This window comes from Cervus canadensis, chromosome 22 (assembly GCF_019320065.1).
Source record: "Cervus canadensis isolate Bull #8, Minnesota chromosome 22, ASM1932006v1, whole genome shotgun sequence".
Classification (NCBI taxonomy): domain Eukaryota; kingdom Metazoa; phylum Chordata; class Mammalia; order Artiodactyla; family Cervidae; genus Cervus; species Cervus canadensis.
Window position 1 is genome coordinate 1,435,272 of NC_057407.1, and position 14,985 is coordinate 1,450,256.

Consider the following 14,985-nt stretch of genomic DNA (forward strand, 5'->3'; position numbering starts at 1 on the left):
TCACCGCTCTCCACACGGCCTCCGCTCCACCGTCGCCTTAGCGCCCCGGTAATCCACCCCGCTCCACACGGCTCTGGGGCCTCACCCAGGACAGGCCGCCTTACCTTTGTGGCATCAGGGTTCCCAGATGTAAAATGTAACCTATACTTGCCACACAAACTTGCTCCCAGGAGCAAGTCCGTCTTTTTTTTTTTTTGCAAATCCATTGTTTAGTGGATAAAAAGCACTTGATGAAAGTACTATCCCCAAGTTAAGAAGTAAGTTGAGAGATTTCCAGCACAACGAAACCCAAGTCCACAGTCCCAGCTTTACTGGCACTTGGTCACACGCGCTTTAAAGAAACACACACGCCTGTAAAATACGCACACATCAGGAGGCCATGAAACAAGGGGCTTACAGGTGCCAAAAATATCCTAGGATTCAGAATAAACAAAACCAACTGAAAAACTTCTTGGTTCAAAACACAAAGATATTTTGTTTTTCATGACACGTAGGTTTTGTTGTTGTTTTAAAGGAATATTTTAGGGACAAAAACAAAGCTGCTTGTGTTGTCTGAGGCAGGGCCTGACTTCTGTCTTCCTTGAAAGCATTCTGCAAAATCCAGAAGCCGGCCTGGGCAGGCCTTGCCATTCACTCCCAAGCCTCCCCTCGGCAGAGCTACAGGGCATCCAGGATGTGGTCGATCTTGCTGACCAGCTCCTGCCGCTTTCCCGAGATGAGTTTCTCATTCTCGATGTACGTGTCTTTCTTGAGTTTGCCAGCCACCAGCCGCTCGGCCTCCACCGCCGACTTCAGGACCAGCTCCTTGACCTGCGCATCCAGCTTCTGCATTTCGCTCACCTGGCAGGGCAAGAGCAGGGCAGGGTGGAGAGCGTCCCTGCACCGCCTCCCAAGGCCCCCCATGAGCCCTTGCCTTCCGTCTCCGGCCCCGGGGAGCCAGGCCTTTCAGCACCCCTGGCCCCAGCCGTGGAGACCGTGAGCATCACGTGTGAAAACACAGGAGTCCCTGGCACAGTGCTGGGCAACCCAGGCACTGTGAACGCCCGTCCTCTTCCCTCCCGCTGCCAGGTGGGGCCAGGGATTCTGTCAGACAAAGGACCGACAGCAGGGGCAGGCAACATGCGTGACCACCGACTGGGTGTCAGGCCGAGGCCTTTACAGCCACGGTCATTCGACACTTGGCGAGTACCTATGAGCCACGGGGCCGGGCACGAGTCTACACTCTGGAAAACAGCAGACGAGACAGACAGGCATCCCGCCCGCGGGAAGCCGACAGCACACACTTGAGGACGTGAGTAAGCGGGTCAGAAAGGGGAGGTGCGCTGAAGAGAACAGCTCAGGGTGACAGGAGGGGGCAGGCGGTCAGGGGCTCAGCCCTACCCCCGGGCTTCCCACACGCACACACACTGACAGGCTTGACACCCACGACGGATGCGAGCTCCGCAAGGACACAGCAGCTCCCCCAGCCCCAATCTAGAGATGCGGACACTGAGGCACACGCTAGGTAGCTGGCCAGGTTCACAAAGTGTGAATCAGAGCCTGGATCCAAGCCGTCACTCTAAGTCCGTGCTCCTCCCCACAGCCCGAGCAGAAGGGGCAGCTCGCCACACCGGCCACGTGGACAGTGCTGCGCAGGCCCCGAGACCCCAGCTCTCACAGCCCCGGGGGGCACACGCAGCACGAACACACGACGGGCGTGCTTCCCCACAGGCCGGCGGCGAGCCAGGGCGTCCCACACCACCGGTACGGGGACCGAGGCAGGAACAGCCGGGCACTCAGCGGCGGCAGGCACTCACTTTGTCGCACAGGTCGGAGCCCTCGGTCTTCAGCCGGGACTGCAGCAGCGCCACCTCGCTGGTCAAGGCCTTGTGCTCCGTCTCCAGGCTCTTCTTGCCGCTGTTGAGCGTGGACACGTCTCGGGACTGTTTGTACCTGTTGACCGTCTCGTCAAAGTGACGGTAGAGGCCTAGTCTCCTGTTGACCAGGGTCAAGACCTGCTCCGTGATGCAGGCCACCTTCATCCTGGCCTCCGCAGCCGGATCCTGGGGAGAGACGGTGTGTGACGACCTCTGGGCCCGAGCCCGCGCCGACCCCACCTCCCAGGAGCACCCCCCCACCCCGCCCAGCCATGCAGCCAGAGCAGCACAGTCGCCGATGCCGACGCCAGACAGCTCAGCAGTGGGCGGCACGGGGCCGGGCAGACGGTCACAGATAGGCCCGGTAGGGGAGACAGACAGGGTGAAAGGCACGCCAATGCCAGGGGCCACGAAAGGGCAGGGAGGTGCTGAGGGAGTGGAGAGCCCGCTCGGCCGGCGGCCTCCAGGACCTTTGCTGCGTCGCCCTCCCGCTCAGCACCTCCAAGTGTTTCCAGGACCTAAGGACGAAGCCCGAGCTCCCTGGCCACCACAGCCCTTTAGACGTGGCCCCTCACACTCCCCAGAACCTCCCTGCGGGCCTTCTGCAGAGAGCAGTGGACAGTGATCCAACAAAACAACACTGAATTCAACCAACCAACCAACAAGGGAAGCTTTCCCTTACAGTGGACAGCCAACTGTTAAGGTAAAAGGCCCCGTAGTTTTTCAGTGACCACAACTGGTAACAGATTCAGACGAGAACCAATAATGAATACCGTTAACTAATGGTGAGCGTATACAGTATTTATATAGCCTCAAACAGACTGTGTATTAATTGCAAAGAGAAAAACAAACTTTTTGGTGAAGAAACCAGGCAGGCACCAAGTCATTCAAGAAGTCAACACCACCAACCCTGGACCAGCTGACACCAGGTGCCTCCCGACATCATGCACCACAGACACGGCACCAGTTTATCACACTCTCACCAAAAATGCCTAATAGGAATTCTCAGGGAGAACTGTGAGAAACCTAAATTACAAATGTTCCCGATTAAAGGAGATCAAGGAAATATGACAACTAAATGCAGCGCACCATCCTCAATAGGAGTCTCAAGTATGAAAAACCCCCGCTCTGGAAGCTGCCCTTTGGGCAGTCGGCGCAGGACCGCGCGCTGGTCGTCATTACGGGACACGATGTTCCAGGGGCGATCCATGTGCTCCAGCCACTGGAGGCGGCGCCCGTGGGCTGCACACACCCTTGAGCACACACCCCTGAGCACACACGGAAGGTCAGCGCCTCCCTCTCAGATGGTCAGGGAGAAAATGACAGGCAGGGGCCAAGTGTTAACCGCTCCGTTCACGTGAAGAGAGCACACAACTTATTTTTACTGTTCTTGCAAAATGTCTACATGTAGAATTATTTTAAAACTCAGCATTTTTTAAATTAACGAAAGAATAAGCAGTTTTTATACCTTAGGAAATGGGCATATGTCATCATAAAACCTGGACTCAGCCCTTCCATGTGACAGGGCTAACTGGCCGCTGTCTGGCGTACCCCCACCCCGGGCAGCCTGGGGATTCACAGAACCAGCGGGACCAAGGTCCTTGTTCAGAACCCCAGACCCCCTGAAGGCTCCCCTGCCATCTGCACACTGCTCCCTCTGCCAGACGGCCTCCCACCCCCTGCCCGGTCGGGTGCCTCGCTCCAGAGCGCGCGCTCTGCCCGCCCCCTCTCCATGGCACCCGCCGCCCGGCGGCACACTGCCCCTGCAGCATCACGTGCCCGCGATGACAGCAACAGGAGGCGGGGCTCCAAGGTTCAGGATCAGCCGGGGCCACAGGCGGGGGGTGCGGGTGGGGGGGTGGTCCAGACGGACGCAGGCCAAGTGCAGTACGCAAGTGGCCGGGCGGTACCTTGGTGATGGAGAAGTCCAGCCTGACATAGACGATGACGGTGAAGAAGAGGATGTAGAAGGTGGCCACCACCAGCAGCGGCTCCTGCAGCATGAGCACCTTGTTGAAGGTGTAGTGAACCTGCGGACCAGGAACGCTGCTGGCCGAGTCCACCCGGGCTCAGAGCCCTGGGGGCAGGGGCCTCCCCAGGCCCCACGCGCCCGCCCCCGCGGCCGCGCTCGGGGCGCAGGCGTGCGTGCCTACCACGATGTCCTGGATGTGCTGCTCCACCAGGTTCTTCTTGTGGGCCACGATGACGGGGCGGCCGAACGTGTCCAGGTAGGTGTGGTGCAGCTCATCAGGGCCGCGGCTGACCTCATAGGGGCTGTCCACCTGGATGTTCCTGGGGGAGGCACGGTGGGGCAGCCTGACATACCACACTCCCAGCTGGCTCCACAGCGCGGAGCCCAAGGCCCGGGGACCTCCAGGGTCCCCGTCCTACTCCACTCCGCTCCCCGCCCGGCACGGGTTCCACCTGGCCCCGAGACCACGGGCCCACTGCCGGAAAGGCCTGCGTGTGAGCACGCTGTGTCCCCTGTGCCAAGGGCAGGTGGCTCTGAGGGCCCACTGGTTTCCGCCACCTGGACCCGTGGAGGTGCGGGGCTCTGTCCACCCCATCCTGAGCTGAGGCCATCTTCTGAGAGATCCCTCACCCTTCCAGAGTCCTTGCTTTCTGCTTAAACCAGCCAAAGACAGCTCCTCTGTCCATCACCATGGAACCTGATACACCATCTCAGACCTTGCCCTTCTGAACCTGGTGTGACCAGCCCAGACAGGACAGACTGTCCCCACTGTCCTTCCCCCTGCGAGGAGCAGAGCACAGGCCACCCGCCTGCCTCAACTCTGCGTTCTTTCCTGCTGGGGGCACCCGCCGGCCTCGGGCCACCACCCAGGCCTGCTGTGGATGCCCCAGGTTAAACCACCAGGAGCCCCTCCTCTGCACCCTGCAACCCCACGTCCCCGAGGCACCAAGAGGGCGGGGCCAGGAGGGACGGGGAGGGAGGGCACACTCACTTCGCCCCTTCCGGCAGGATGATCTTCACGGTCAGAGAGTCTATGACCTGCTCATCAAACACGTGGTCCACCAGCCTCATCTTCAGCGCGTACTGGTCTCCTGAGGGTCGAGCAGACACAGCGGTGAGTGGCTCATGTGCGCCTTTCCAGCAAGTACTAGAGCCCAGGCCCTGAGCACCACACGAGACCCTGGCCACCAAGTGCCCGCCGCTAATGAAAGAACACGTCCGCCGACTCTCGCTGAAGGAGCGCCCTGCGTCTGACCGGGCTCCAAAGACAGCTGTCGCTGGAGACACAGAAGCCACCCCTGAGACGGGGTTCCTGACGCCAGCCTTCCTGAGAATGAGAGCACGCTCTGCCCATCCGATCATCACACACAACAACCCCACAGGGAAGAAAAGACAGCCTTTGCCTTTTCCACCCTCTAATTACTGAAGACTGACCCAGGTTATAGAGGTACTCGTAGCTTGGGAGGTTGTAGCCGACGATGTAATGGGTCTTCCACCCGCCGAAGAGCGGGAAGCGAGGCCGGATCTCCATCTCCACGGAGTCATCCAGGATGAGCAGGTGGCTGGTGGACACGTTGCCGATCTCGTCGCGGTAGTACACGTCCTGGGCCGCAGCGGGAAGGATGGTCTGCAGAGAGCGAGCACACTTTTTTGAAGACTCTAGAAACGGACCCAGAGAAGTACCACCGAGCCCAGGACAGACGTCCTGCCCCAAGCTCCTCACCACAGCATTCCGTAATGAAACCGTCTCCATGTAAACCAGCTCAGGGAAGCCTAACTTCCCCCAACAGGCTTCAGAGTTCTAGATACCTCATCTGCTTCTTGGTCAAGGCTGGCAAATAGCCAGATTCTCATAACTACCTTTGCAGATGCTAAAGACTTAGTACAAAGCTAAAAATAACCTGTAAGCTGTTTTGCAGGAAGGGAAACTAAAGATGGAAGAAACCATATCAAATCACCAGACATGGTTTACTTACAAAAGGGTTTCTCCACCTAGTATTTTTTACTTTTTTAAATTTTTACTTAATTTTAAATTACTTACTTCCAAATCTGTAAGCATATTTTGATAATCGAGGGGAAATATAATGCCTTTGTTTGCTCACTGAGCCCTTCTGTATTATGCAGGTACAAGAACATGCTTATAAGCTTTCATTTATAAGACAAAAAAAGATACAAAACTGTATATGCAGTATGATCAAATGTTTTTTAAAAACTATATTATAAGAAAAAAGAAATAAACGTCAGCAATACCAGGGTCTGGTTTTGTTGTTTCTTTTTCCATTATTCCCATTTTCTTTATGAGTGGGGCTTTTTTTTGGGGGGGGGGGGGGGCGGTGCTGTGCTGCCAGTTCCCAACCAGGGACTGAAGCTGGGCTGCAGTTCTCTGACTAGACAGTCACAGTGTCTCCCAGTGTCCAGGCCCAAGAGCCCACACCTTGAAAGAGCGGACGGAGGAGACCCCACTGTCTGGCTGCCTCTGGTAATCATAGCGCGAGAAAGGCCCCTTCAGCACGGCACCCGTGTGCTTCAGGTCCACGTTCTCCTCCACGGCGATGTTGCCCCAGTGGGAGACCTCGATGACGCGGGCCATGTTGGTGATGGTCAGGAACGGGCTGTTGTTCTCAGAATGCACTCTGAACGCGTCCTGGAGAAGAAGGAAGCAAGCAGCTTGAGGATCCAAGCGAACAGGAACCAACACTAGCTCACGGAAAAGGACTGCAGACAGCCTACAGCTCAGCGCCAGGATGGTCAGAAACAGAACTCCACACTTCTTTAAAAACCTTAAGTCGTAAATAAAGAAAAACTGCAACAAGGAAATAGCCATATATCTAAGGGCTAATGAAGACATAATCTCTCAGCAGTGAGCCAACACATAGCATAAGACTGAGCACGACACACAGAATTACTGGATTTTTCTCTCCTGGAGAAAAGTTATCTGGGAAAATTCACAGGAGAGATTTTTTAAGACAATACATTGTTATATAGCTAACAGGTATGTATGTGACAGTCACTCCTTTATGAGCTCTAAATAAACATACTATTTTGTTTAACCTTGAGAACATCATAATGAAGTAAGTACTACTTATCCCCATTTTACAAACAAAATCACCTAGAGGCCCAGCAGTCAGTATCAGGGAATCTTCCTGGTCTCAGATACAAAGAACAGATTGGTGGTTGCCAGAGACATGGGTTCCAGAAATGGATGAACTATCTTGTTTCTTTTTAATTTAAATAAATTGAATAAAAAAATTTTATTTAAGGTAAAATGACAAAAGGACCGGAAAATATCAAATTAAAAAACCTGCACAGCTAAGTAAACCATCAACAAAATGAAAGGTTACCTATGAATGGAAGAAGATATTTGCAAATGACACAGCCAATTAGGGGTTAGCATCCAAGATATAAAAAGAACTTGGAGAAGGAAATGGCAACCCACTCCAGGACTCTTGCCTGGAAAATCCCATGGACGGAGGAGCCTGGTGGGCTGCAGTCTATGGGATTGCAAGGAACTGCACACGACTGAGTGACTTCACGTCTCACTTCTAATTGGCCTCCATAGTCTGACACTTCTAGTGAAGAGAAAAGACATATTAGAGGGCCATTTGCTCCTAAACCATGATAGTCGGCCTCAGATTGAATAATAGTTTCAGAAACAAGTCAAAGATGATACTTTCTGCGTCCAGTTTGTTCCCAAGAAGATACTGTGTTAATTTCCTCTCACTCTGTTAAATATCTTGGACCTTTGTAAAAGATAACCTTTTGGGGTTCTTTTTTTGGAGGGTGGGGGGGTGGGCAAATAATAAAAAAAAAAAGAAAAAAGAACTTGTACAACTCAACATCAAAAACCAAATGACCCAATTTAAAAATGGGGAGAAGAGCTGAATAGACATGTTTCCAAGGAAGACATTCAGATGGCCAAAGGCAAATGAAGACACTCAACATCATTAATCATCAGGGAAATGCAAATCAATACCACAGTGAGATATCACCTCACACCTATCAGAGTGGCTGTTACCAAAAAGATAACAAATAGCAAATGTCGGCTAGGATGTGGAGAAGGAGCCGCATGCACTGCTGGCCGGAATGTAAATTGGGGTAGCCGCTATGGAAAACAGTGGGGACTCCTTAAAAATTTAAATTAAAGGAGGAGATTCCTTAAAAAATTGAAAATTCAACTACCGTATGACCCAGCAATTCTATTTCTCGGTATTTATCCGAAGAAAATGAAAACACTAATTAGAAAAAACACCCACAATCCCAAAGTTCATAGCAGCATCATTTACAACATCCAAGATACAGAGGCAACCTAAGTGTTCATCAGCAGATGAGCGGACACAGATGTGAGGCGCACACACAGAGGAACACTGCTCAGTCAGGAAAGAACGAAACCTTGCCGTCTGTGACAACGTGGACACATCTAGAGGGCATTATCTAAGTCAGATATTGCTCAGAGAGGACAAACACTGTATGATTTCACTTACATGTAGAATCTAAGAGACAAATGAACAAAGGAAATAGGAAGAGTCACAGAAACAAACAGGAGGTCACCAGAGGGGAGGAGAGGGGAGCTGGAGGAGGAATCAGGCGAGGGGTACTGAGAGGACAACGCTCAGTCGCAGAATCTGAGGGGTGTTCAGTCAACAACTTTAGTATCTTTGATATGGTGATATATCTGTGATATGGTGACATATCACAGCTGGACTTTCCGTGGTGGTCAGAGATGCACAGAAATACTGCATCACTATGTTGCGTAACAGTAACTAATGAAGTGTTGTAGGTCAGTTAAACCTCAAAAAGCAAAAGACAAATTCACAAAAAGAGAGACCAGATTTGTGCCCCAGAGGCAGGGCGCGGGGGGTGGGGGGCAGTGCAGGGAGGGGAATTGGATGAAGGCAGTCAGAAGGCACAAACTTCCAGTGATGACATAAGTCAGTCCCAGGGATGTAATATACACCATGAAAAATGTAATTACTATTGCTGTATATCACATACGAAAGTTAGGTGAGTAAATCTTAAGAGTTCTCATCACAAGAAAAGAGTTTCTTCTGTTTAATTTTTTCTTTAAATTTCACAGCCCTAGGCCCCATAAACTTTATAAATGAAGAACCACAACTGGAGCCAACGTCTGAACAGGTGCCTATTTCTTTAACTTTGTATGAGCTGATAAATGTGCGCTATGCTCCTTGTGATAACTGTTTCATGAGGAAGTCAAATCATTGCGCTGCACGCCTTGAATTTATTCAGGGCTGTATGTCAATTGTATCTCGATAAAACTGGAAGGAAACAAACAAACAAAAAAAAACAAGCAAAATACCTTTCTTTCCCAAAAGTCCAAGAAATGGACAAGATAAGGTGTATTTTACTTCTTATAGCTCTGGCCACTTCATTCATTCTATGACTAGATTTTTAAAAACCCAACTGAAATATTAATCATATGTGATTGCATCTGATGCCAGTGCTGATGAGGGTGTGGGGAGACGGGCAGTCTCACACTGCTGGTGCCGTAACAAACCGGCTAAAGTGTTTGAAAAACCATTTGGCAGTACACCACAAGAGATTTTTAAATGTCCACATACTTTGCTTTGAGAACTTTTTAAAAAATCTATCCTGAGAGTATGGAGCAAAAAAAAGAGGCTGGCTGAAGCATTACACGCAGCGCTCAAATGCCACGGTGACACCCCTGCCCATGACGCTTTGTCTGCTTCTGCCCCAGGTCCCACCTCCTTTAAAAAGTCTTCCTCAAGCCCCGGCCTCTACCTGAACTCCCAGGAGGGCAGTGTGCCCCACGGAGTCACTTCTCAGCAGGCTGAAATCCTGGGGTTGATTCTACAAAGGGCCCTGGATTCCCACCAAAGCCTCTCAACGAGCAGTCCCTTTAGGACTCCAGAGCAGACACGTGCTGCAAGGGCCCACCTGACTGTAGGCAGGGATGTCGCGGAAGGGTCCGTAATCCAGGAGGTCCTCGGAGCGCGTGGGGTTCCCCAACTTGGTGTAGCTCTCCACATTCCGGGAGGCGAGCTTCACACGCATAGTCTGCGTCTTGGTCAGGTAGGGAGAGTAAAAATAATGGTTCCCCTCAAACACCACGAACTGTTTCTCAGACTGGGTGATCTGGGTTGGGTACGGCTGAAGCACATGGGTATAAACGGCTTCCACGATGACGGAGATCTTGGCCCCAGGATCAAGAGCCACGGGGAGCTTGACTGTGAAGAATCTCCCGCTGCAGGAAGAACGAGGGAAACAAGAGACCAAGACACTGAAAAAAGAACAGCTCAAAGTCACAGCGAGATTTTGTGCCAAGGTAACACCACTTGCCTCTACGAGATTACCTTCAACCTATTCATTTAAGCCTTTTAAGACAAATGTCCGGGAGTCCCCTGGTGGCCTGGGGGTTAGGCTCTGGGCTTCCACTGCAGTGGCTCCGGGAAGATCCGCAAGCCACGCAGCGTGGCCAGAATCACCTCAAGCAAAATAAAGACAAGTGTCTCCATGCTCATCTCAAGGTTGTTTATGAAAGACTGTCAAAAACCCAAATGTCCAACAACAGCTTAAGTGTTGAAAACATCGCAGTGGAGCCACACAACGGAATGCTGGCCGACACGAAAAGACGCTCAAAGGTGCGCTGACCGAAACAGCCTCTGACACGCTGAGCAAGCGCCAAGCCACTCTCTTGTCAGGATTCCAACCCTGGCGTGATAACCTGCAACCAGAGGAGGCAAGACAGAGACATTCCGACTGTCACCTTACCTTTTACCCTTAATTTTGGTTTCTCTTACTTCCAGATTGTTCTCTTCCTCATCCTCTCCCTTCACCTGCAACAGGACAAAGGAAGTTATTCTTTTTTGTCTTTTAGCCTCTAAATTTTGAGTCAGCAATTAACTAACTGCCTCAGAATGTCCACATTAAAGAATTCCAGCTGCCAGAACTTTGAAGATTGAATTCTGGTTTCAGTAACAATTTTTTCAACCAAAATACAGGAACACTTCAAAAGGCTAACTTTTGCACTGAATAAGCTGTATAATATGCTCCATAAAATCACAGTATTTCCTGAATGATAAAATACACACATACAAATTAAAATTAAGGCTGGAAAGGTTTTTTTCTAGAGATTTTTTTCTTCATTTACACTCAAATATGCATGGGGAAAAAACCCAGCTACTTGTTATAGCAGAAAAGTCTAATGCATTAATGAAAACGGACTTTACTTGCACAAAAGAAATTAACAGTGGCACAAGCAACGGCACGACACACCCCTTTGCTCTCATCCTTCCCTGCAGCCCAGGCCACCCACGAAGAGGACGCCAGCTCCAGCAGGCTGCAGGGTCCTTCTGAGGAGGAGCGGGCATCTCAAATCAGATTGTGGAGCAAATGATAAGGAAAAAACGTATACACCCACCACTCATCTTCTTGCCAACCCAACCTCCACCCAAAGAAAAATATTTAAGACCACCTTTTAGGACTGAAGCAGTGATTCCCAATAGAGCATACAAAGCTATAATGAGAAAGCTATTTGTAGTATCTCAGAAAGCCTGAAAGTTATCATATAATCATCCTCAACAGAGTCATACAGCCTAATGTGAAGTGAAGTCGCTCAGCTGTGTCCAACTCTTTGCGACCCCATGGACTGTAGTCTACCAGGCTTATCCGTCCATGGGATTTTCCAGGCAAGAATACTGGAGTGGGTTGCCATTTCCTTCTCCAGGAGATCTTCCCGACCCAGGGACTGAACCCAGGGCTCCCGCATAGGCAGACGCTTTACCGTCTGAGCCACCAGGGAAGTCCAAGCCTAATAAACACAACCATTTCACTTCTTTGGCTAGACTCTTATCACAATGGGAACATTCTAGAATACTCTATTTATCAGGAACTCTCACTGTTCAGTTATATGGTGATTTTGTCTTAAGAACTATTCCTCTTCATTTTTAAGTGTTTACCAGATTCACTGCCTGAACTAACAAAAGATTAGAGAGGCAAAAGATTTCAAATATAGAATGCAGTTGAAAGGAAAAATGTCTTTGGTGGCAAGGAACCACTGGCTCCTAGTCACTGATCGCCACAGTCCCTTCCACCAGCTTCTGAAGTTCTACACGTAAGGGTGAAGATAATTCCCTGAAAAAACTTCAAGCAACCGCACCAAGACTCCCAGTCAGTTGTTGGAAAGTACACATCGTCCTGGTTAAGTTTATCATCCGATTATGTCCCCCACTGAGACAGAGGTACAAGAGAGCCTCTCTTTTGGACTCCAAATAAAAAAAACGACTCTGGATAAATCTGGTGATGGGACCGCAGATTTCATACTCCTGCAGAATCCTGCTTCAGCACCACCTAGGCCAGAAGAGGCAGTGTGGTGTGCAAATGAAGTCTGAAACAAACTAACCTAAGCCCTGACTTAACTCAGCCCCCAGACTCCAGCCCTCACCTGCAGTTAGAGTACACATCAAAGGGCCGTGTGAGAGTTAAATGAGAATGTCCTTAAAATACCGACCACAACACCCAACACCAGGTAAATTCTCAGTAAGGTACCAGTACAGTAACCCCACGCTCTCCAGGCATGATGCCCAGATAGCCTCTGCTATAGTTTTGTTACACAATGGCAACCACGCTAGGTAGGAGGTGCTTTTTTAATCCATCCTTCCACAAAACTCGAAGTAAAACTGCGTCCTACATCATGGAGGAGGCATGAAAGGGAACAGGAGTCATTTCGGGAGCTGTAAAGGCAACTTTACAGCTCCGAGTTTAGCAGTACGACACTGTAATGACTGTTTTCCCAACTAATAATTGGGTAATTACTTAATGCATGTTGTCTAATGGGAACAGCTATAAAAGGCGAACTTCTGTATATGTATATCTCTACGCCCAAAGCCAGCACTGCCTCCTCGAGGGACGTAAAACTGACCACTGAAATGCCTGGAAGACCAGAAGCCGACTGGGGAGCCCTCTATTGCTTTACTGTCAGAATGAGAACAGGTCGGGGAGGCAGAGAACTGGACTTTCCTTTTCTGTACCGTATTACTCGCAAGAGTTTTTTAAACTTAAAGAAGAGAGAACTGTTTTTTAAAAGAGTTATTCGCAGCCGTTAAGAAATGCGTTCTGTGTGCAACGGTTTCGAAGAGGCACAACCTTGGAAGCAGGAGACCTGAGTTTCTGACCGCTGTGGCCAGAGGCGGCTCCCCGGGACCCCACGCTCCGCGCGCCCCCGCAGGCCCGGGATCCGGGCGCCCGCCCCGCAGGCCGGTGCTGACGTGTCCCGGGCGGACGCCGAGCCGCCCCGCCGCCCGGGCCCGCCCCGCGGCCCGCGACCCGCTCACCTGCACGCCGAGGTGCGCGAGCCGGGCCTCCAGTTCCGGCTCCAGCGCCAGCAGGAAGGAGGCGGCGCGGGGCGAGGAGCCGCCGCCCGCGTGCGCCAGGACCACCTCGGCCGTCACCTTGGCCAGGTGGCTGCTCAGGTCCACCGTGCGCTTCACATCCTCGTTGACCAGCGGCGGCGCGTCCGAGGAGGCGCGGCCCGGCGCCGGGGCGCAGGCCGCGAGCAGCAGCAGCAGCGGCGGCAGCAGGCGGGCTGCGGGTGCCTCCATGGCCGGGACCGAGCTGAGCCTCAGGGCGCCCGCGCGCGCCCCGCGTCCTCCACGGTGCGTCCGCCACGGCGCAGCCGCCCATTGGCCCGGCCGGCGCCCAAAATGGCGGCGCCCGCCCGAGGACCCGGTCTCCATGGCAACGGGCGGCCCGCCGAGCGCCTGCCTGCGCGCGCGGCGGCCTCGTGTCCCGGAGGGCGGAGCCTGTCCCCACCGCCGGAAGCGCAGCGGCAGCTGCGTCCGTCCCCAGCAAGTGCTGCCGATGAGTGGGCGGCATGTTACTTTTTAGCTTACAAAATACTGCCCTCTAATTCTCCGTAAAGCTGAAGACACTTGCTTTCTCCTCACTAACTCACTGTCTCAAGAAGCGACTTGACTGAACTTCGAGTTGCATACCCATCTGAAGGAGGGACCGGAAGACATCCTTTTAGCGGAGAACCTAGTTTTGGTCAGGAAGGAGAGGGAAGCTGGAAGTTGGGGGGCAACCTGGGCCACAAAGCTCCGCAGCCCCAGGGACTTTCATTACTTCCGTTTGTGAGTCACAGTGCACCAAACATCACCGGTGCTCGAGGGGAACGAGACCCCAGTCTAGGCCAGACTCGCTCTCCCAGAAGCTGGAACCTGAAGGCGGCAATTACACCTGAAAACTGCCGGACTAACTGGGAGGCCTCAGAGCTGGCTCTGGTCCCCGCTTGGTGCGTGCTTCTTCGGTACCTCCCTGGACCCTGGGAGCACAAGCTCTTCTCAAAAACGGAGGAAGCAGGAGCTCATCCTGTTGTAGCCACGCGTTCTGGGAAACAAAACTCACTCAGAAGGACATGCAGATGGTGGAGTGCAGTTTATTACACCAGCAGGCCCAGGGCAGAGTCTCCTCTTAGCCAAGGACCCAGACCAGTTTTTGTGAAAACGTTATATGCCCTAAATGTACATGCTCAAACCCACCTCCCCAAATTCCTTGAAACTAGTCTGGACAAGATAAAAGATATTATCAAAGTTAACCCATGATTTATGTGTCATAAGCCTCGATAGTTCAACAGTAGACGTTTATCAATAGGCCTGTGGTCATATCCCGATAAATATAATGGAATTTACGACTTTGTTCTGTTACAGAGATAATTAGCATATTCTTTTAGGTGACAGAGAGTCCAAGTCCAACTCCTGAGGCTCTTTTAACCGGGGGTCTGGTTTCCCATTGGTATGCCATTTCTATAGACACCGGGCACAAAGTTCAGAGTCCATTGGGAGGGTGACCATGCGTGTAGCCTAATGTTCGCAGCCTGGCCTAAGATGGAGTCCAGCTCTGTCCGTTTCCTCCTTCATTCCCCCCTCTTGACGCTCTTAACTCATAGTATGAGCATCACTCATAAGGATATATTGCACCCTGGCTCTCCGACTGCCAATTTGGAAGAACAACACCAACCTTTGGGTTACAAAGTTCATAATACATTCTAAAATGCAGAGTCCACAAAGCAGAACTATCAAGGCAACTATAACAATGGTAAATATAGTTTTCCACCAATCGCCCTTCTCCCAAGATAGGACCAAAGTCCAGAAAGGAGTGTTTTCATTTGACATTGCTTTTACC

General features: G+C 51.7%; 1 protein-coding gene across 2 annotated transcripts; it reads right to left on the bottom strand.

The window, feature by feature from the left end:
- Positions 1-287: 287 nt before the first annotated feature.
- On the bottom strand, positions 288-13,478 carry RPN1 (ribophorin I). Of its 2 annotated transcripts, none has more exons than XM_043442661.1 (10): positions 13,137-13,478; positions 10,576-10,640; positions 9,742-10,048; positions 6,263-6,472; positions 5,263-5,455; positions 4,820-4,919; positions 4,010-4,148; positions 3,767-3,850; positions 1,797-2,042; positions 288-840 (listed from the first exon to the last, which is right to left on the bottom strand). In XM_043442661.1, exons 1-10 carry the CDS (start codon positions 13,401-13,403, stop codon positions 658-660), a joined length of 1,794 nt encoding a protein of 597 aa, XP_043298596.1. In that variant the 5' UTR covers positions 13,404-13,478; the 3' UTR covers positions 288-657. The 2 variants fall into 2 exon arrangements, with proteins under 2 accessions (XP_043298596.1, XP_043298594.1); XM_043442659.1 differs by having other exon boundaries at positions 3,767-3,886; positions 13,137-13,476.
- Positions 13,479-14,985: the final 1,507 nt, after the last annotated feature.

Coding starts and splice junctions, on each gene's coding strand:
- RPN1 (XM_043442659.1), bottom strand. CDS start 13,403: ATGGAGGCACCCGCAGCCCGCCTGCTGCCGCCGCTGCTGCTGCTGCTC. Junction 10,049..10,575: donor ACCAAAATTAAGGGTAAAAG/GTAAGGTGACAG, acceptor TTCTTCCTGCAG/CGGGAGATTCTTCACAGTCA. Junction 4,149..4,819: donor ATCCTGCCGGAAGGGGCGAA/GTGAGTGTGCCC, acceptor TGCCTCCCCCAG/GAACATCCAGGTGGACAGCC.